Source organism: Sus scrofa, chromosome 3, assembly GCF_000003025.6.
Source record: "Sus scrofa isolate TJ Tabasco breed Duroc chromosome 3, Sscrofa11.1, whole genome shotgun sequence".
Classification (NCBI taxonomy): domain Eukaryota; kingdom Metazoa; phylum Chordata; class Mammalia; order Artiodactyla; family Suidae; genus Sus; species Sus scrofa.
In genome coordinates this window covers 92,751,588-92,774,541 of record NC_010445.4, presented here as the reverse complement: position 1 = coordinate 92,774,541, position 22,954 = coordinate 92,751,588, and the positions used below count along the sequence as shown (strand labels likewise).

Below are 22,954 nucleotides of genomic sequence, written 5' to 3'. Positions count from 1 at the left end.
ACCTACTCTAATCCAGACTGCTTGCCATGGTCACAGGCACATGGTTATTTACCATACTGTAATTTAGATTGGAGGATAAAAATGACCCCTAGTTCCATCAAAGATGGGCACTGTAATCTGTATCTTTTGTTTTAAGGTTACCTTCAAGAAAAGGAGCAAAAATTAAAAAAAATTCTTATGTTTTTAATCCAGAACCATCTTAACATTGCTACAACTGTGATTACATTCAGAAAGGACAAGTGAATGACATATAGTTTTATGATATCACAAGAAAACTTACCTATTATTATGGATTAAAGGATTCAGTTAATGTATTTTGCTTTAAAATAAATTTTAATGAAATGTATCTGTTTTATTTGGAAATGCCTTTATTGAAATCTGTTTTATTTGGAAATGCCTTTATTGAAAGTAATACAGAACTTTAAGCAGAAAGACAGACCGAATTGTACTCTGCCTTTTAAGATGCAAACCACAAAAACTCCAACATAATTCCTGTTGTAGCACAGTGGGTTAGGAATCCGACTAGTATCCATGAGTTTGATCCCTGGCCTGGCTCAGTGGGTTAAAGGATCCAGCGTTGCTGTGAGCTGTAGTGTAGGTTGCAGACGTAGCTCAGATCCCACGCTGCTGTGGGCACACGCCAGCAGCTGCAGCTTAACTCAACCCCTAGCCTGGAAACTTCCATATGCCGCAGGTGTGGCCCTTTTAAAAAAAACAAAACAGAAAAACAACCCTCCAAAGGTATGGAGATTTTACTGGACTACCTCATATTTAATTTTATTTATTTATATTTTTAATTTGTTTTGGTCTTTTTGCCTTTTCTAGGGCCGCTCCCGCAGCATATGGAGGTTCCCAGGCTAGGGGTCTAATTGGAGCTGCAGCTGCCAGCCTACGCCACAGCCACAGCAACGCCAGATCCAAGCCGCGTCTGCGACCTACACCACAGCTCACGGCAATGCCAGACCCTTAACCCACCGAGCAAGACCAACAATCGAATCCACAACCCCATGGTTCCTAGTCAGATTCGGTAACCACTGAGACACAACGGGAACTCCTTACCTCATATTATTAAATGATTTATTTCCCTACCAGAAGAATATTTTCTATATTTTAAAATAAGAGCTTGTTAACTTTTCAGCACAAGCTTTCTAAATTTCTGCCACATACAACAAAAATCATCCTGAAAATTATCATTCTATCAAGTTACAAAGTTAACACTGATACAAAAATGAAAGGTGAGACTTAAGTTTTTTATTAAAAATTTTTTGAAGCGAAAAGTCTTCATTCATTCAAGAGTTCCTCTTAAAACTCTCCAAATAAAACAAGAATGCAAAGTAGAGAGAAAAAAAAATGCTACCTTCACTGAAATAAACTTCTATAACCCCAAACTATAATCAAACACATGCCAAATACTGTGATACTAGATAATGAAGAATAAGATTCTGAGAGCTAGCAAATGTTACCTTATACCTTTAGCAAGTTTCCCCAAGTAACTTTTCTAAAAATCAAGTCCAGCCTTTTTTTTGAGATTCAGTGTCATGACTAGAACACAGGAGAGGAAGGAAATACTCCCACAGTAATATTTTCATAGAAATAACTTAGGGAATTCCTGTCGAGGCTCAGAGGTTAACAAATCCGACTGGGAACCATGAGGTCGCGGGTTTGATCCCTGGCCTGGCTTGGTGGGTTGAGGAGCTGGTGTTGCTGTGAGCTGTTGTGTGGGTTGCAAACACTGCTTGGATCCTGAGTTGCTGTGGCTCTGGCGTAGGCTGGCGACTACAGCTCCGATTAGACCCCTAGCCTGGGAACCTCCATATGCTGCATGTGCGGCCTTAGAAAAGACAAAAAAAAAAAAAAAAAAAAAAAAAAGAAAAGAAATAACTGGCACAAGAAGTAAATCTGAAGAAGAAAATGCACTAACATGCCACTGCTGTCATCCAAAACTTCTATGTCCTATCTAAGGGGGACTATCCAACGTAAAGTGAAATGAGGGGAGAGGACAACCATATTTTGACATAGTCAGTCACTTGTCAACCTATCATGAGTTAAATTCACAAACAGAATAAATGTCTCAAAAATGTTATAACAATTTGGCATTGATATGGTATTTAGGTTTGTTTTTTTTTTAAGGACCGAATCTGCACCTCATAGAAATTCCTGGACCAGAGGTCCAGAGTGCAGGTTCAGAGCTGCACCTGCCAACCTACTCCACAGCCACAGCAACTAGGGATCTGAGCCATGTCTGTGACCTACACCACGGCTCATGGCAATGCCAGATCCTTAATGCACTGAGCAAGGCCAGAGATCGAACCCATATCCTCATGGATACCAGTCAGGTTTGTGACCTGCTGAACCGCAACAGGAACTCCCTATTTTATGAAAACAACACTGCAATAGATTGACTATTAAAAGGAATTGGGGAACTGTAATCATTGATAGAAAAATTACTTTCAGGAGACTGGCACTGTGGTTATGTAAAAGAAAAAGAAAGATCTCATCTTTTTTTTCGAATGTACCTGTAGCATGTAGAAGTTCCCAGGCCAGGGACTGAACCAGTGTCACAGGAGTGCACCAAGCCACTGTAGTGGTAACACCTGGGCCAGGGATCAAACCTGCACCACAGCAGTGACAACACCAATCTTTAACCACTAGGCCACTGAGGAACTCCAAAAACATTAATTCTTTAAAATAAATAAAGAGTAGAAGTTCTTTTATGATTCATTCTTACAAATACAGGAGTTTACATTTTTCTTCATTTTTTTTTTTTTTTTTAAGCTTTTTAGGGCCGCTCCCTTGGCATGTGGAAGTTCCCAGGCTAGGGGTTAAATCTGAGCTACAGTGCTGGCCTATGCCACAGCCACAGTAACACCAGAATCCAAGCCATATCTGTGATCTACACTGCAGTTCACAGCAACGCTGGATCCTTAACCCACTGAGTAAGGCCAGGGATCGAGCCTGAGTCCCCATGGATACCAGTGGATTTGTTACCACTGTGCTACCATAGGAATTCCAGGAATTTCAATTCTAAGTAGGTCACAGACAAGTAAAAAGAAAGATAATTTCAGAGGAAAAAAAACAATTAATATGAATATATTTAAAGACATAGAAGCTCCTGTTGTGGTTCAGTGGAAACAAACCTAACTAGTATCCATGAGGACATGGGTTCTATCCCTGGCTTCGCTCAGTGGGTTAAGGATATGGCGTTGCTGTGAGCTGCAGTGTAGGTTGCAGACACCACTTGGACCTGGCATTTCTGTGACTATGGTGTAGGCCAGGAGGTGTAGCTCTGATTCGACCCCTAGCCGGGGAACTTCCATATGCCAAGGGAGCAGCCCTAAAAAAAAAAATTTAAAAAAAAATAAGATAATAGTACAGAAACTTGTTTAAATACATACTCTGATGTTCTCTGAAGTTCTTTAAAAAAAAAAAAAGTCAAATTTTAACAAGGTTAGCTTTAATGATGTCATTCTATCAATCATGGGCTGCCAACACAAAGAATACTTGGAATAGAAGAACATTCTACCAAAAGGATTTTGAAGATACTCTAAAACACAATTCTAAAACAGATGATAGGTCCAGGATGTGCTTTTTCCCCTTATAAATCTGTAATACTTTACAAATCTCTTTATCAATCCTTTTTTTTTTTTTTTTTTTTTTTTGGCCACATCCATGGCATGCAGAAGTTCTTAGGCCAAGGATCAAACCCAGCCACAGCAGTGATAATGCCAGATCCTTAACCCACTGACCCACCAGGGAACTCCCTCCTCATCCATCCTTAATGGAAAATATCTACCTATAGGATTCCATAAAATATTAATATGAGTTCTATTTAAGAGTTATTGCCAGAGTTCCTGTTGTGACTCAGAGGTAACGAACCTGACTAGTATCCATGAGGATGCAGGTTCCATCCCTGGCCTCACTCAGTGTGTTAAGGATCTGCATCAAGCTGCAGTGTAGGTCACAGACATAGCTCAGATTCCCAGGTGGCTGTGGCTGTAGTGCAGACCAGCAGCTGCAGCTCCAATTTGACCTGGGAACTTTCATATATCGCGGGTGCATCCCTAAAAAAAAAAAAAAAAAAACTACAGCCAATACGAGACTCTAAGGGAAGAGAGCTTCTTAAGACTCTTAGGTTTGGAGAGCCTCCACACTTTTGCCCAGATACCCTAATTCCCGAAACTCCCCTACCCACTCCTTTGTAAAAAGAGCTAAAATTCACAAGATAATGTCAGGTTTTAAATTCTAGCTGGGGAAGCAAGTGATCATCACCACTGTGCTTTCTCATCCAAAGGCCCCAACTATATATACCTTGAGTTTTAGGTGAACTGTTTTTCCCAGGTTACAGCTACCCCAAGAATATAATGAATCAGGTGGTCTGAAGCTATTTAAGTTTTAAGTCTAATCAGAATTTGATAAAAGGGTACTTACTCTTCATGGTCTAGTTCAGTTTTGAAAAAGAGTTCTACATTAAGGTTTTAGGCACAAACAATAAAAATGAAAAATGTCCTTAGCAAACTAACAATGGGATTTTTTTGGGGGGAGGAGGGGTACACCCAGTGCATATGGAAGTTTCTAGGCCAGAGGTCAAACCCATGCCATATTTTCGATCTGTGCCACAGCTACAGTAATGCTGGATGCCCAACCTGCTGCGCCATAAGGGAATGTCCACAAATCTACAATCTGTATATGATATCTGACACTGCTAAATTGCCGGTTAATGATCATATAATAGCAACAAAACATCACCATGCCCTGTCACCATCTCCTATCCTATCTAATTCCTTAACAAAAAGTGTTGTCAATGCTGTACTAGCACTTAAAAAATACTTCAACAAAAATCAGACGTTAAATGAAAAGAATACCTAACTAGGCACCCAAGAACATTATTTTGAAATAGCGGCCTAAGAGAGCTCAAAAGGTCTTATCTCTAAAAACTGTGGAAAATGACCTGGTAGTATCTAAAACACAGTATGATCCATAAAGATGCCTAATTACCTGCTACATAACAGTTTTAGAATCAATATATTATCATCATTGTATTTCTTACTAAAGTTCTACCAGTTGGAGTTCCCATCATGGCACAGCGGAAACGAATCTGACTAGGAACCATGAGGTTGCAGGTTTGATCCCTGGCCTTGCTCAGTGGGTTAAAGATCTGGCGTTGCTGTGAGCTGTGGTGTAGGTTGCAAATGCGGCTTGGATCTGTGTTGCTGTGGCCCTGGCATAGGCTGGCAGCAACAGCTCCGAATGGACCCCTAAGTCTGGGAACCTCCATATGCCGCAGGTGCGGCCCTAAAAAGACAAGACAAAAAAAAAAAAAAGTTCTACCAGTTTAAAAAAAAAAATTAAGAGGAAGAAAATGGAAATCAAATGGTGAACTACTGCTTCTCAAAGGGTAGTCTACAGACAACCTACATTAAACTCACCTATGGTGTTTATTAAAAATGCATATCCTGGAGTTGCTGCTGTGGCACAGGGGGTTAAGGATCTGGTATTGTCTCTGCTGAGGCACGGGTTTGATCCCCGGCCCAGAAACTTCCATATGCCATGGGTGGGGCCCAAAAAAAAAAAAAAAAAAAAACGGGCATATCCTGAGCCCCATCCTTAAAAATTCTGATTTACTATATTCTGGGTGGTTTTTATGCATATTTACATTTGAGAGCTACTGGATTAGAACTTACTCCCCTCAGAGATCACATTAATTCCCTAAGGATTCCACTTTCTCTACATGTATGTAATGTTAGATTCATGAATTCAGAGAATCGATATTACATACTGATTTAAAAATATTATACTGAAATCTTTTTGTTTTCTTTTTTTGTTTCTTTTGGCTTTTTAGGGCTGAACTGGTGGCATATGGAGGTTCCCTAGGGGTCGAATCGGAGCTATAACCATTGTCCTACGCCGTGGACATAGCAACGCAGGATCCGAGCCCAGCCGCAGCTCACAGCAACACTGGGTCCTTAACCCATTGAGACCAGGGCTCGAACCCGAATCCTCACAGATACTAGTCGAATTTGTTAACCACTGAGCCACGATGGAAACTTCTGAAATCTTTTTAAAACCTATATTCTTCAATTCATACAGTTTGGTGATGAAAAAAATGCTGAAGCCTATTTGAAATTTAACTGACATGAGTCACTTTTTCTATTAAGAAGAAATGCTCTTACCATGCCATGATCAAATGTGAAGACACCAACATCACGTCCATGATGAATATGATTTCTTCTAATGATCGGGTTTCCATGATTTTTAACCCAAATCCCAGCTAAAGCATTATTGGAAATTTCATTATCCTCATATATTCCCTACAACAATCAACCACAAACAAACATTAGTAGTGCTAAAAAAAAAATTAGCAAAGAAAAAAGACAAAACTGAAAAATACCTGTGCATGATCTGTTATATAAAGTCCAACATTTTCACAGTCACTGATGTTACAGTGCTTGATAGTGGGACACGCTCCTTGACCACTAACACATACTGCAGAGCCAACTGTAAGACAAAGAATTAACTAGAAACCCACCAGGTGACAGTGACTCATTTTATAATAAAACGTAAGAGGAACACTAACCTGTACAAGTACTTCGGATGATACAGTGATCAATAATAGGGCTACAATTTACTGTAATCTCTAAGCAGTGGTGTGCATTGTGGTGTTGAGCAGATTTGTCATCAGGGTTAAACTGAAAAGTAGAAATTTTGTGTGAATTAAACAAGCAATGCCTTAATGATTTACATACATATACTTAAAAATTTTAATTTCTTACCCTTATTGTCATATATCCAACATAAGCATCCTCAGAACCTTCCATAAATACGAAGGTTGAATCTCTAGTGTTTTCAATTATAACTTTGTCTGCTACTTTTCCAGGTGCTGTGAAGAAAATATTTAAAAGCACATTACCTTTATGAGACAGATGAAATGGAAATTTAAAAATACTTCTTTAAAGAGCAGAAGTACTCTGCCATGAAACTAATAATTCAGTAGAAGTCTTTTTACTGTTTTTAAATTGAGGACTTTTTTTTGCAAAGAAAACTTTTTTTCCTTTTTCAGCCACACCTGTGACGTACAGAAGTTCCTGAGCCAAAGATCAAACCCATACCATGGCAGTGACTGGAGCCACAGCCATAAAAACATTGACTGGATCCTCCACCTGCAAGCTACCAGGGAACTCCTAATGAGGGAACTTTTAAAGAATCTTAGTATTGAGTAGATAGGATTAATATTCATTTTACCAGATAGATAACTATATTTCATTGGCCTTCATACAGGCAGTCATACTTAACATAGGTGTTTTTGAGTACCATTACATTCAAATGCATGAGTAATAATACTTCTAATAAAATGGTCTGTGTACTACTGTATCCTTAAAAAAATGCCAAAGATAGCATAAATCTTCAAATAACTTATCAGTGTTCAACAAACACTACATTTATACTCAGAAACCTGAACATAAAAACAGCTTTGAATCAATATACCAAGTATTTTAAAAGTACATTTGTTTCATTAAAAACACAGTAATAAAAATATCAGTATCTGTATTAATAAAAGACAAAATTATCCTCCCCAAAAAGACAAAATTAACAAATAAAATATTTTTCTCTCCTTAACGAACAACTAAAGCAGTTGGACAAAGGGAATAACAACATCAAGGAATATATACATCTAAAAAAAGAAATAGGTACAATTACAATTTCTGAACTTTGAAGTTTTCATTTCCATCATATAAAATAAATATGATATTTCCTATTTTTTTGCTACGATTAAGGTATTATCAACGTTCATCTGGATATTAAGTCACCTAAGCATTTAAAAAACCCATCATGTAAGTAAAATGTTAAAATCTTAATGACAATGCATTTCAAAATACCTGCACCAATCATGGTGATTGGAGATTCAATATATATCCATTCATCAGTATATATTCCAGAATGAACAAAGATAAGTCCATCAAAATGAGCTTCTTGTACGCCACCAAGGGCATCTTCAATTGTATCATAATACTTAAAAAAAAAAAAAAGTGTCAGTATAGAACTGTAAGGTCACCATTTTAAATCTCTGAAAAATACAAATCAAACATACCAACATATTTTCTCTTCCTTTATATCTTGCAGGGTTACTGTAGAAATGTTCAGCAAATCCTGGCTTTACATGTGCACCTTTATACTAAAACATCAAACACAAACAAAAACACTGACTACTAATATAAACACTATAGTCCAAGTTATTTTAGTACTGTATGGTCTTTTTTATTAATTATCAAAAACAATTATTGGTTCAATTAATTTTCTGTTGCATACTGCAATGTAAAATATGAAATAGCTTATGACTTGTAATATCCCATAGCAGGACAAAATTTGTCAACCTCAGCACTAGTGATATTTTGGGACAGATAATTCTTTGTTGGGGCTCTCTCGTGCACTGTAGTTAACAGAGGCATCCCTGGACTCTGTTAACTAGATAGCAGTAGCAGTCTCTTCTCCAGCTGTGACAACCCAAAGTGTCTCTGCACACTGCCAAACATCCCCGGTGGAGCAAAAGCACCCCCAAGTTGAGAACCATTCATAAAGGACCATATGAAAATTAAGTTGTGAAACTTTAAATAACTACTCAACACTAGTAATTTAAATATAAGTTCAAATTGATCCATGGAAAGTAATAACTACTCTTAGGCAACTGATCTTATTGCTACTGTTTAAATTATTAATAAATACTCAGTAGTGAAATGAATTGTTGAATCTTCTGTTTGTTGATAAACGTCCATTGGCTTGAAACCTATTCTTTTTGTTTTTTGTTTTTGGCTGTGCCTGCAACACGCACTAGTTCCTGGGCCAAGGATCAAACTCGAGCCACAGCAGCAATTATGACAGATTCCTAACTTGTTGAGCCACCAGGGAACTCTAAAACCTATTCTTGAGTTTATATTTTAAAGACAGAATTTTTTTTTTTAGGGCCGCACCCGCGACACATGGAGGTTCCCAGGCTAGGGGTCTAACTGGAGCTGTAGCCGCCAGCCTACGCTGGAGCCATAGCAACACCAGATCTGAGCCATGTCTGTTCCTAGTTGGATTCATTTCTGCTGCGCCAGGACGGGAATTCCTAAAAAAGGAATTTTTATTTAAAAATAACTAATACAGGGAGTTCCTACTGTAGCACAGTGGAAACAAACCTGACCAGCACCCATGAGAATGCAGTTTGATCCCTGGCCTCACTCAGTGGGTTGGGAATTCAGTGTTGCCGTGAGCTGTGGTGTAGGGTACAGATGTGGCTTAGATCACGTGCTGCTGTGGCTGTGGCATAGGTGGGCACAGCTCCTATTCAAAACCTAGCCTGGGAACCTCCATATGCTGTGGGTGTGGCCCTAAAAAGACAAAAAATAAAAATAAAAAAGGAATTTTTAGGAGTTCCTGCCGCAGCTCAGTAGAAACAAATCCGACTAGGAACCATGAGGTTGCGGGTTCGATCCATGGCCTTGCTCAGTGGGTTAAGGATTGGGCAATGCTGTGAGCTGTGGTGTGAGTCGCAGACACGGCTTGGATCTGGCATTGCTGTGGCCATGGTGTAGGCCGGCAGCTGTAGCTCCAATTAGACCCCTAGCCTGGGAACCTCTATATGCCGTGGGTGCGGCCCTAAAAAGCAAAAAAGAAAAAAAGGAGTTTTTATTTAAAAATATTGAATATAGGGAGTTCCCGTTGCGGCACAATGGAAGCAAATCTTAACTAGTATCCATGAGGATGCAGGTTCGATCGCTGGTGTTACTCAGTGGGTCAGGGATCTGGTGTTGCTGTAAGCTGTGGTGCAGGTTGCAGACATGGCTCGGATTCTGCATTGCTATGGCATAGGCCTGCAGTGACAGTTCCTATTTGAACCCTAGGTTGAGAACCTCCATATGCCGCCCTGAAAAGAAAAAAAAAAAATCTAATGTAAGTTAATGTTTTTGATTTATACTTCATACCAACTGCTGGAAACTCTCTTTCCAAGGATTTGGATGTTCATATTCTTCTGGATTAATCTGATAGAATTTGCCAGGTTCAGGATGCATCATAGGGCGGGTATATTCAAATACTTCCATGTATAATCGTTTCCTGAAGGGGGAAAGGAATTAAAGAATTTTTCATAAAATGTCCTTTAAACAACTATAAAAATTATTTGAAGACTCAAAACTTATAAGAATATAAAAGAGCAGAATTTTAAATATAAAAATATAATTTTTTCCTAAAACAACATAACTGTATATAAAAAAACAGTCCACCCAAAACAGTAAGAAGTGTGAATTCTTTAAAATTTGTTTAGTTCAGGGGGAATAAAAGCCATCTTTATTGTAAGCTTCATACAGTTATAACTTAAAATGATTATTGTCAATAATGAAAAATAACTATGATGCTTCATTTACATCCTATCAAGAAGCATAAAATCTTAGAAGTGGAGTAACATTAACTATTATCACTTCCTGAAAGCAAAATGTTTCTTCTTCTGCTCTTTCTTTTTTCTTTTCTAACACAAATATACTTTTATTTCTTAAATTTAAGGTGTACCTTATTTTGAGTACCATAGAAGTAATACATATAGCTGTTGTAAAATACAGAAAAGTATAGAGATAACCTATACTTTCAATATATTCACTGTTAAGAGCATACTGTATTTCCTTCTAGTCTTTTTAGCTACAGTTTCATTTACTATAGTTGTGATTATATAGCATATACAATTTTGTATTCTGTTTTTACTTTTTATAACATGGTATTTTCCCATGTTACTAAAAAAGCTGTGAAAATCATGGTTAATGATTCTATCACAGCCTCCCAGTAGTCACTACATTATTTTTAGTCCATTCATTTATTGCTAGAAATTTAGATAATTTCTAATTTTGCCTCACTATTTACTATGCTATTATAAAAAATCTGTACATAGGGTAAACAAATTTTCAGAAGTGGAACTGCTGGGTCAAAGAGCATGTGTATTTTAAGGTTCATGAATACAACTGTCAAAACTATTTTTCAAAAGTAACGTATAAGGAGTTCCCGCCGTGGCTCAGTGGTTAACGAATCTGACTAGGAACCATGAGGTTTTGGGTTCCATCCCTGGCCTTGCTCAGTGGGTTAAGGATCCGACGTTGCTATGAGCTGTGGTGTAGGTCGCAGATGCAGCTCGGATCCCGTGTTGCTGTGGCTCTGGCACAGGCCAGTGGCTATGGCTCGGATTAGACCCTAGCCTGTGAACTTCCATATGCCTTGGCAGCGGCCCAAGAAATGGCAAAAAGACAAAAAGACAAAAAAAAAAAAAAAAAAAGAATGTACAAAATCTACATTTTTACTAGACTATTAGATTTAATTAATTAGCTCTTTAAATTAGATTAGTTGTTTCTAAAAAGCAATTAGATGAAAAGCATTTCCCATCATCACTCAATCACTTTTAACCGATAAAAAACAGAAAAAATACTTTACAGTTTTATAAACTCTGCCTGGACTGACAACCCACATTTGTAATAAGCAGCTAACCTGAATTTGGCATTTATAAGCATTCTACTTATTCTATTTAACTGTAACCATCAACTTACACTGACTTTCCTACCATCTTTAGCATTTTGGGCAGCAACTAAAATATCCTAAGATAATAAGAAATAAATTTTCCACTTACCACAAAATTGGATCATTAGCAAGCTCACTGAAGCGTTTACACACACAAGCTGCTCTGCAAAGATCTTGTTCCAGCAAGTAAGAGAAGATTTTTAGAACCACTTCATCTGGCAGTTTCTCCTGAAGATACTGTTCAGCAGGTGCAGCTATAAAAAGATCAACAAACACAATATAAATAATGTATTTGTTGTCCTAGCAAAGACTTTCTCATTATTTAAAGGGCACAATTTCCATTTTATCTAATGAACGCTTTTATTTTTTTGTTGAAAATCATTTTATAAACATTTGCTTTCATAAATGATACACACTTATCTTTTATCTTGACCTAACAGTATTCACTCTTTTAACTAGTATGTACCATTTCAGAAACTGGTTACAAATAAATATACAAAAAGGATTTTTATACAAAAATCCAAAGATGGAGGTGAGGGTTTTATGTTTATTCTGTAATAATCACTTTCTCAATCTCCAATGTACAAATAAACTACATTTTAATTTAATTTTTTTTGTAGCAAACAAAAATTTTAAAAGAATTACTTGACCCCATTCCTTAGCTTTCTCATAGAAAATACCTGATAGATCTTGTGATTTTCCAGAGACTCTTGCACGTTTTGCACGATGACCAAAAAAGTTTTCTGTAGTTGAAGTTGAAGCACCCTTCAAAAACAAAATGAAAACTAGTTAAGAAAGTATTTTTTACCATAATCATTACTTCTAAAAAATGACTTTGTTTAAAACAATACTTTCATTACACAGAAAAAAAGCAGTTACATTTAACTTACCTCCATATTGCTCTTTGTAGGACACGCTGTTCTTTTTGGCAAAAGAGTTTTTCTACGAAGTTGGTATGGACTATTTTGTGCACCAGGACCTGATTCTTCTGCAACCATATCTGCAGGTACATCATCATCTGTTATAAACAAAAAAAAAATATGAAAAATGATACCCATTTTAAAGAAAACCTCTATGGATACACTGAACTGAAAAAAACCTCATAAGCTTTTTTTAGGTGGGAGATATAGTTGAGTGTGTGTGTGTGTGTGTGTGTGTGTGTGTGTGTGTGTGTGTGTGTTTAATATCAGCCGCACCTTTGGGATAGAGAAACTCCTGGGCCAGGCTGAAATCAGAGCTGTAGCTGCCAGCCCACATATGCCACAGCTCACAGCAACACCAGATTAAGGATCCACTCAATGAGGCCAGGGATCTAACCTGCATCCTCACAGAGACAATGTTGGTTCCTTGATCTTTTGAGCCACAATGGGAACCTTGTTTTTGCTTTGTTTTGTTGTTGTTGTTTGGCCATGCCTGAGACATGTAGAAGTTTCTAGGCCAGGGAATCAAACCCACACCACAGTAGTGATGGCTGCAGTGACAACATTTGATCCTTAACACAGTGCCACAAGGGAACTCCGTGAACTCATTGTTTTTAATAGATGGATAAACACAGGCATAGATATAGATGTTCAGAAATCTATATGGATTGGATTTACATGTGAAAATTCCCTAGCTCTGATCACTGACAAAGACCGGAAGCAATTCCACTCCAACAGCAATGAGCATGACGAGCATTTGGATCTTTGCTAATGAATACTTTTCTTTCTTTCTTTTTTTTTGGCTTTGCCCACAGCATGTGGAAGTTTCTGGGCTAGGGAGCAAACCTGTGGCACAGCAGCGACAATGGCAGATCCTTAACTGCTAGGCCATCAGGGAATTTCTTGAATATTTTTCTTTCTTTCTTTCTTTTTTTCTTTCCTCGCCTTTTCTTGAGCCACTCCCATAGCATATGGAGGTTCCCAGGCTAGGGGTCGAATTGGAGCTGTAGCCACCGGCCTACGCCACAGCCACAGCCACAGCAATGTGGGATCCAAGCCGCATCTGCGACCTACACCACAGCTCACAGCAACACCGGATCCTTAACCCACTGAGCGAGGGCAGGGAACAAACCTGTCACCTCATGGTTCCTAGTCAGATTCATTAACCACTGCGCCATGACAGGAACTCCTTGAATATTTTTTAATAAAAGGAATAAGGGTTCCTTGAAGAAATGGTTGATTCCAGGTCAGGGGAAATACAAGATGAGCCTGGAATATCCTGTGGTAAAAACATGAAAGTGCTCAAAGGATGATGAGGCCCTGTCAAAGTCAGCCTGAGTGGTCACCCACTAGCAAAATTACAATGAAGCATCAATATTTATTATGATAGCAAAGGGATTATAATCCACTGAATGGAAACAACTGTATTCATACTACTATAAATAAATGAATAAATAAATGTAAAGTTTGATAAGGAATAGGATGTTTAAAACATCCCCCCCACACACAAAATATTAGTTAAGAAAGGTAAAAACAGTGTAGAGCTGCCATCATATACTGTCTTAATCGAGTGATCAAAGTGAACATCGTCATTATTAGGACAAACTGAAACTGTGCGGCACTTGGGAGCATACAAGATCACAGAATCACTTTTATGATATTCCTGACAGAGATGCATAACCTAAATCTAATTATGAGGAAATATCAGAACAAACCTGAATTAGTTCTAAATTGTTTTGAATAATCTTCAAATTGTCTGTCATGAAAGTCAAGGAAAGCCTAAAGAACTGTTCAGATTGAAGGACACTAAAACTTGAAGTGGGGGTTTAAAAATTAGAAAATAGTAATGTGTCAATGTTAACTTTTTTGTTGTTGTTGCTTTTTAGGACTGCACCTGTGGCATATGAAAGTTCCCAGGCTAGGGGTCAAATCAGAGCAACAGCTGCAGGCCTACACCCACAGCCACAACAATGCAGGATCCAAGCCATGTCTGTGACCTACAACACAACTCATGGCAACGCCAGATCCCCCACCCAGTGATTGAGGCCAGGTACTGAACTCGCATCCACATGGATACTAGTTGGATTGCTTTTGCTGTGCCACAACAGGAACTCCCAATGTTAACTTTCTGATTTTAATAGGTGTAATATGGTTATTTAGGAGAATATCCCTTTTTCTAAGAAATTATACACTAAAGTAATAGGAAGTGACAAAGGCTGGGAACTTATTCTTGAAGGGTTTGGGGACAAAATAAACTTATTTGTACTGTACTTCTATAAACTCTTTCCTAAATTTGGATTATTTAGAAACAAACTAATAAATTTGAGTGATATTTTAACATTTAAAAATTATGCGTGAAAATGAAAATATAAACATAGTCAAAAGAAGCAACACAATTAGGAAGATATATTTGTGACACATGTCACAAAAGGGTAATTTCATTATTATATCTGAGTGCTACAAACCAATATGGAAAAGACTGACAATTCAACAGAAACTAGGCTAAGGACATGAACAGACAAAAAGGTTTCAGAGCATCTTTAATTGATTGATTGACTGATTGGTTTGTCTTTTTGCCTTTTTCTAGGGCCCCTCCCACAGCATACGGAGGTTCCCAGGCTAGGGGTTGAATCAGAGCTGTAGCTGCTGGCCTATGCCAGAGCCACAGCAACTCGGGTTCCGAGCCTAGTCTTCGACCTATACCACAGTTCATGGCAACGCCAGATCGTTAACCCACTGAGCAAGGCCAGGGAACGAACCCGCAACCTCATGGTTCCTAGTCGGATTCATTAACCACTGTGCCACAACAGGAAGTCCCTATTTATTTATTTTTTTAACTTTTTTTTTTGCCATTTCTTGGGCGGCTCCCGCGGCATATGGAGGTTCCCAGGCTAGGGGTATAATCGGAGCTGTAGCCACCGGCCTACGCCACAGCAACGCGTGTTACGAGCCACATCTGCAACCTACACCACAGCTCACAGCAACGCTGGATCGTCAACCCACTGAGCAAGGCCAGGGATCGAACCTGCAACCACATGGTTCCTAGTCGGATTCCTTAACCACTGAGCCACGATGGGAACTCCATCAAAGCATCTTTGAAAGAGTCTAGTGAAAACCAATCCATCATTGTGAAAACTGGAATATAATAAAAACAAAACGTAACAAAACATTTACTCTTCCTCTCTTATATAAACTGAACCACCAGGTAACCAAGTATTAGATGAAGGGAAGCTTCTTTACAGAAACATTCCAGCAATAAATGAAATAATAAAATTAGAAATAATCAAAATTTATAATCTCCAAAGAGTTAATGGATTTAACCACAGAGTATCAATAGTCCTAATACAACAAAAAGAAAAACCACCAGACATTGTATGTCTCCTGATTAAAGCACACAACACACCTACAAAATTTGCTAAAACCATCTGATCTCAATCTGACCAAACCTGTTAGAAACTCTAAAAGATCAAACTATACCATTTTTTTCCAACAAGTAACCTCTGTGGGGAAAAAGATGGGCAAAAATAAGCAAAAATAAAGCATAATGTTCAGAATACTACACTACTAAAAGTATAAAGAAAGCCAGAAACTGGTAACAATTAAAATGCTTTTTATGGGGAAGCAAAGAATGGGGCACTTAAAAGGCTTATGCTGGTAAAGTTCTACTTCTTTACCTATTGGTATTACATTACAAACTTTAACAAAAATTCAATAAATTATACATTTGTTTTGTGTGAGCTTCTTTATCTGGCTTTATTTTATAATAATAAAGGTGTTTTTCAAAGGTAGGGGGGTTGTAAAATAGTGTATTTAAAAACAAGTTTTTGGAGTTCCCATTGTGGCTCAGTGGTTAATGAATCCGACTAGGAACCATGGGGTTGAGGGTTCGATCCCCGGCCTTGCTCAGTGGGTTAAGGATCCGGTGTTGCCGTGAGCTGTGGTATAGGTCGAAGACTAGGCTCGGATTCCAAGTTGCTGTGGCTCTGGTATAGGCCCTCGGCTACAGCTCCGATTAGACCCCTAGCCTGGGAACCTGCATATGCTGCCCAAGTGGCCCAAGAAATGGCAAAAAAGACAAAAAAAAATTAAAAAAAAATTAATTAAAAAAAATCAAATCAAATAAAAAGTTTTTTTCCAACTATAGACTTTTTTTGGGGGGGGGGGCTTTTCTAGGGCTGCTTCCCTTGGCATATGGAGGTTCCCAGGCTAGGGGGTCTAATCAGAGCTGCAGCCGCCGGCCTACACCACAGCCACAGCAACTCGGGATCCGAGCTACGTCTGCGACCTACACCACAGCTCAGGGCAACACCGGATCCTTAACCCACTGAGCAAGGCCAGGGATCGAACCTGCAACCTTATGGTTCCTAGTCAGATTTGTTAACCACTGCGCCACAACGGGAACTCCTGGGCTTAATTTTTAAGACTACATATTCCCATCTAGAAAGATGGTAACAGTATCTTATAATTTATATGACTGCTGAAAGTATTTAAATAGAGTAATATATGCAAAACACTCAGCAGTATGCCTGGCTCATATTAAGTATTCTAGCTATTATTATTTTATGTAATTATTGTTCTATTAATATCACTTTCAAATGAATCTTGGAAAGCCCTGGCAAGTTTTCTATGCACTACACTGTAGTTAGAAAACAGCCAGTGTAATATGCTTGGGTATTTGTGGAGTCACCTCATTGTAGTTTAATATATGGTTAATTTCATGTGTGCTTGAAAGGAGTCTACATTCTATTTTTCTGGATAGTATAAGTTTTAAACACATTTGTTAATTGTGTTGTCCAAATATTCTATGTTTTTACTTTTTTATTGCTGCCAAAATTTTTATTTTTACAAAATCCTTGAAGTCTATATTTCTCTTAAAGATGATACAATCTATCTTGAATTATTTCAGTTTGGGGGGGTAGGTGGGCATTTCCTTTTATTAGTGACTCTAAAGTGCCCTATGTATACAGTTGGATAACAATAAATGATTTGGATGACTCCATTTTCTCCCTGAATTCTCTATGACTTGTGAGACAGTTTTCCAGCAGCACACACTCAGCAAAATGTTCTCAGCAGAAACGAGTATGACTAGCATTCATGAGGGTGCAGGTTCGATCCCCGGCCTCCCTCTGAAGGTTAAGGATCCAGTGCTGCTATGAGCTCTGGCATAGGCCAGCAGCTACAGCTCCAATTCCACCCCCAGACAACTGGGGACCTCCATATGCTGTGAGTGCGGGCTTAAAAAGACAAAAAAAAAAAAAAAAAAAAAAAAAAAGGTTCTCTTTTCTCTCTCTCCCTCTCTTTTTTGTCTTTTCTAGGGCCACACTCGTGGCATGCGGAGGTTCCCAGGCTAGGGGTCGAATTGGAGCTGTAGCCGCCAGCCTACTCCAGAGCCACTAGAACGTGGGATCTGAGCCACATCTGTGACCTACACCACAGCTCACGGCAATGCTGGATCCTTAACCCACTGAGCGAGGCCAGGGATCGAACCTGCAACTTCATGGTTCCTATCCAGATTTGTTAACCACTGAGCCACGACAAGAACTCCTCTCTTTTCTCTTGATTTCCTCAAATCTTAGATTGTTCTTTGTCATAACCAAAACATTCTCAAACTATACCTGTGCCCCAGAGAGTACACATAACTGAATCTCCACTTTAGTAGATCTTTGCCATGAGGCTGAGGTATATTTAGGCAAAAGAATGGTCAGTGCACTAAAGGGCCATCTTCACCAACAGAAAAATCCAAGAGGAGATTCTCACTCCACAGACTGAAACGGTCTTAAAACTATATAAACTCTTTCAGTTAAGGTGATGGGAAATCTTATTTTAGAATTCCCATTTTATGTCTTGGGGATGGTGGTAGCAGTGGTCTGATTTATCTGTTGGCTTCTGAAGGAAATGTGTTAAAATTTCCCTCTATCTTTAGGTACTCCATTTTTAGTACATAAAATTTTGTTTTATATACTATTTATAGACATAAAGATAATATTATTTAGACATAAAGGCTCAAAATTATTATTTCTTCCTGGTGAATTATTCCATCATACCATTATGCAATGGCCCTCTTTATCCATAACAATGTTTCACCTTCAAAATCTATTTTTGCCTGATATTTTCCTAAGGGTTTTTTGTTTTGTTTTACATCAGCTAAGCATTTTTTTCAACTCTGTTTTTTCAACTTTTTACTTTTGGGTCATTACAGTTTAGCTTTAGTTCTTAAACATTTATTGTTATATTTTCTTTCATTTTCAGTGAAAGCAAGAATATCTAATATGCTATTTAACCCATCTAAAGCCAATTGCCACAATTATATTTTTAATTTCTGAATGTTCATCTGGTTTTCTTCTGAGTCTTATTCTTTCTTTTTCATGTTGGTCTGTTACTTCATCATGTTTCATTTCCTTTTTTTACCCTTTTAATTCATTTCACAAACACTTATATTCTCTTTAGACAGATCACTGGACACTTTTAAAAATCTATGCACAATCAGGTAGGTTGTTTTAGTTTCTAGGCTGCATGCCTGGGTCTCAGAGCTAGCTTTATTATAAAAAGGCCCAAGGCCACATCTCCATTCCCCACATATGCACTAAAATTGCACCCCAGACCTTTTAGAATACATACATACATACACACACACACACACTCAGGACCAAAAGGTCCTTGTTGTATTTCACATACTAGCATCAGTTCCCATGTAAGGCTTTAATTTGATTTCTCTTATTCCTGGAACTTGGGAATTTCCTTCTCTTCTTTCCTTCCTTAGAGTTTAGCTATGCATTTACAATTTAGCTCTTGTTTTGTCTTAATTTCTATATGTTTCTGGAATGTATGCATATGGGTGTGGTATCTCTGTCAGCTTGGTTTATCATGCGAATAGTCAGTTTCTAAAATACTCAAAAGAACATTCTTTTTTTTGTTTTGTTTTTTGTCTTTTTGCCATTTCTTGGGCCACTTCCAGCACATATGGAGGTTCCCAGGCTAGGGGTCGAATCGGAGCTGTAGCTGCCAGCCTACGCCAGAGCCACAGCAACTCGGGATCCGAGCCGCAGCTGCGACCTACACCACAGCTTGTGGCAATGCCGGATCGTTAACCCACTGAGCAAGGGCAGGGATTGAACCCGCAACCTCATGGTTCTTAGTCGGATTCATTAACCACTGTGCCACGACGGGAACTCCTCAAAAGAACATTCTCAAACTTTTCATCCTATAACATCCTATTCTCTCACTCTACTCCTATTTAAAAATCTATGGCTTATGATTACAGATACTTACCCAGACACCACCCTGGACTTCATCTTTCCTTTTCCATTAACACAACAAATATTTAAAGGACTGAAAAGTAAGGAGTTCAGAGGTGATAACAGGAAAGAGAAGGTGCTTGTTAATTCAGGTGCAACCTCAAGTTTACACCAAGTAAGTGTATGACACTATGTGATTTGAATCATGCAATGCCACAGTCATCTCAACTTCCTATTCATAAACATTGTCCTGTTCTAAAGCACTCAAAGCTCAGCTGTAAAATACTATTAAACTCTTAGTCACGCTGAGATAAAGAATCTGCACTAAATTTCTATACAGCTCTCACAGTAAATTACCACTGATTCTTCTGAGAATCACATACAATGCCAGAAGGTATTTTACAAAGGAGTCATTCTTTTAACGATCACTTGGCCACTATTGTAAATAAGAAGCAAAAGGAGAAAGCTTAAAATAAACAAAATCCCCTAAACAGACACAAAAAAATCTCATTACTGTTCTCTTCATCTTTTCGGAGTCATTCTGTAAAGATCACTTGGCCACTATTATAAATAGGACGCAAAAAGAAAGTTTAAATAAAACCCCCAAAACAGACATAGAAAAAAATCCCATTACTGTTCTCTTCATTTTTGAACTACTGTAGTACTGTTTACACACCATATATTCTTTACCATATCACATCTACCTTATTTGTTATTTAGTTTTTCAGTATAAGCCATATTTTACTAACAAAATTATAAGTTTTAAGGGCAAGGCCCCTATTCTGTATTTTTCCTCCATGTTCAACTCAGTACCCAATAACTACTCAATAAATGTTGATTCTCATCTATGGGGAATGCTTTAATTTTATTTAATTCAAGGGGTTTTCCCCAGAAACCACCATTACTGGTGGGCTAAGGTGATCTTACATACCATTCTACAGAAAATAAAAACCAAGATAGGAACTACTTCATTTCTTCCTACCTCCAACTCTGCAAACTCATTTACATGCATATCCATTTTTTTGTTCCCCCCGAAATTATGGAGTATTCCTTAAGATAGACTGGCACATATGAGGCAACCAAAAAATGTTTGTTACATAAATAAATGCAATAATGAATAAAGTGAATGGTCCATGATAGCTGCCAAACTGTGCCCAATCCAAGAAGCATGAAATCATAAAGCACTAGTTATGGTATTGTTGCAAAGTCTAAAAATAAGACCTCAAAATAATATTTTGTTAATTTTTTTTAAACTTTATAGCTTTCACTTTTACATCTAATATTAGAACACCAATATTCAGATGTCATATTGTAATCTAAGACTAATAAGAACTACATCTGCATATTGCAGGTGTAGCTGAAAAAAATTTATTAAAATTCTGTTCTTTTTTTTTTTTTGGTCTTTTCAGGGCCACACCCGAGGCACATGGAGGTTCCCAGGCAAAGGGCTGAATCGCTGGCCTACATCACAGCTACAGCCATAGCAATGCTAGTCCAAGCCACGTCTGCAACCTACACTACAGCTCACGGCAACATCAGATCCAACTGTGTCCTTGTGGATATTAGCCAGATTTGCTTCCGCTGAGCCATGACGGGAACTCTGAAAAAAATGTTTTTGATCAGAGATCACAGAATGTTATCCATATATATATATATATAATTTTAAATTTTCTAGCAGCTACATTAAAAAATCAGTGAAATTAATTTCAATATAATTTAACCCACTTATCTAAAATTTATCGTCTCAACATGTAATCATATAAAACTATGAAATATCCCTAACTGGACAATACACACATATACATACAGATCCTTATTAAATTCTTATCAGTCCTCTTGAAGGATAAATTTTTTTTTTTCCTTTTTTGGTCTTTTTGTCTCTTTAGGGCCGCACCTGCAGCATGGGTGGAGGCTAGGGGTCTAATCGGAGCTGTAGCCTCTGGCCTACGCCACAGCCACGGCCAAGCTAGATCCGAGCTGCATCTGTGACCTACATCACAGCTCATGGCAACGCCAGATCCTTAACCCACTGAGCAAGGCCAGTGATCGAACCCATAACCTCATGGTTCCTAGTCGGATTTGTTTCTGCTGCGCCGTGATGGGAATTCCAAAGAATAAAATGTTAACATCATACACTTTTAAAGGGATGCTATACACATATATATAAAATCAAAATTTATAATTTTTATATTTTACTACAACTCCTATATAAATATACTAGTCTTCACTATCAACGGGAACCACAACGGGGATAAATAAAGGCTTCTGGAGAGTAAGTATGCTTAACTAAAAAATACCTTTGAAATCTTTAATATTAAATAGCTCTGAAAATTTACATTGATTCACTTTAAGAAGAGACTTAATCTATATATCTTAAGCAGAATACCTGAGTTTTTATATACCTTTACAACTATCTTAAAGATTTACAAAAAAACTATACTATCAATTGGCTAGGGTTTGAAGCCTATACATTTTAGGTTTAAAAACTAAGTTAAAGAGTAATTTATAGAATTTAATTACCGGAAGTTTTTCCCCCACAAATATTACATATGTTCCATGTTACTTACCCTTAGCCACAGATCAGATTGGAAACTTAAGCAAATCTGTGCTAGTAACTGTGTGTTTAGAAACAGCTCCCAGTCTCACAGTGTAAAGAACCACACTTGACAACTGTTTCTAACACAGTTGGGAACTACCACAGTTTTTTTTTCCAACTACTGAAGAAATCCACGAATAAACTGAAATCAAGAAAAATTTTATTTTAAATGCATTTTAATTTAAATATTTTACTTAAAAGTTAAATACTTTACTTTAAAAATTATTTGTTTATTTATTTATTGTCTTTTTAGGGCCACACCTCCAGCATATGGAGGTTCCCAGGCTAGGGGTTGAATCAGAGCTGTAGCTGCCAGCCTAAACCACAGCCACAGCAAGGAGGGATCCGAGCTGTGTATGCAACTTACACCACAACTCACGGCAACGCTGGATCCTTAAACCACTGATTAAAGCCAGGAATCAAACCTGAGTCCTCATGGATACTAGTCAGGTTATTAGTTCATTAATCACTGAGCCACGACAGAAACTCCTAAAAATTTATTTAGATATTTTAAGGTAGGGAGTCCAGAAGTAAAGTTATTATAAGAAACTGCTTTTTGAAAGTTTCACTTGCTACAATTGAAATTACATATTACATATTATATAGAGTTACAAACTATAAAAAATTTAACTATTCAGGTCACTGTTCTACACTTCCATTAACATATTCAGTTA

At 37.8% G+C, this 22,954-nt stretch overlaps 1 protein-coding gene across 1 annotated transcript in view; it reads right to left on the bottom strand.

Moving 5' to 3' along the window:
- FBXO11 (F-box protein 11) overlaps positions 1–22,954 on the bottom strand; it is a 96,222-nt gene that overhangs the window by 18,082 nt on the left and 55,186 nt on the right. The window contains exons 2-11 of the mRNA XM_003354838.5: positions 12,420–12,547; positions 12,210–12,294; positions 11,639–11,783; positions 9,960–10,089; positions 8,087–8,170; positions 7,875–8,007; positions 6,771–6,877; positions 6,575–6,686; positions 6,389–6,495; positions 6,171–6,308 (exon numbers count right to left, since the gene is read on the bottom strand). Of these exons, the coding sequence (XP_003354886.3) occupies positions 6,171–6,308; positions 6,389–6,495; positions 6,575–6,686; positions 6,771–6,877; positions 7,875–8,007; positions 8,087–8,170; positions 9,960–10,089; positions 11,639–11,783; positions 12,210–12,294; positions 12,420–12,547 (1,169 nt within the window). The remainder of the gene's footprint in view (positions 1–6,170; positions 6,309–6,388; positions 6,496–6,574; positions 6,687–6,770; positions 6,878–7,874; positions 8,008–8,086; positions 8,171–9,959; positions 10,090–11,638; positions 11,784–12,209; positions 12,295–12,419; positions 12,548–22,954) is intronic.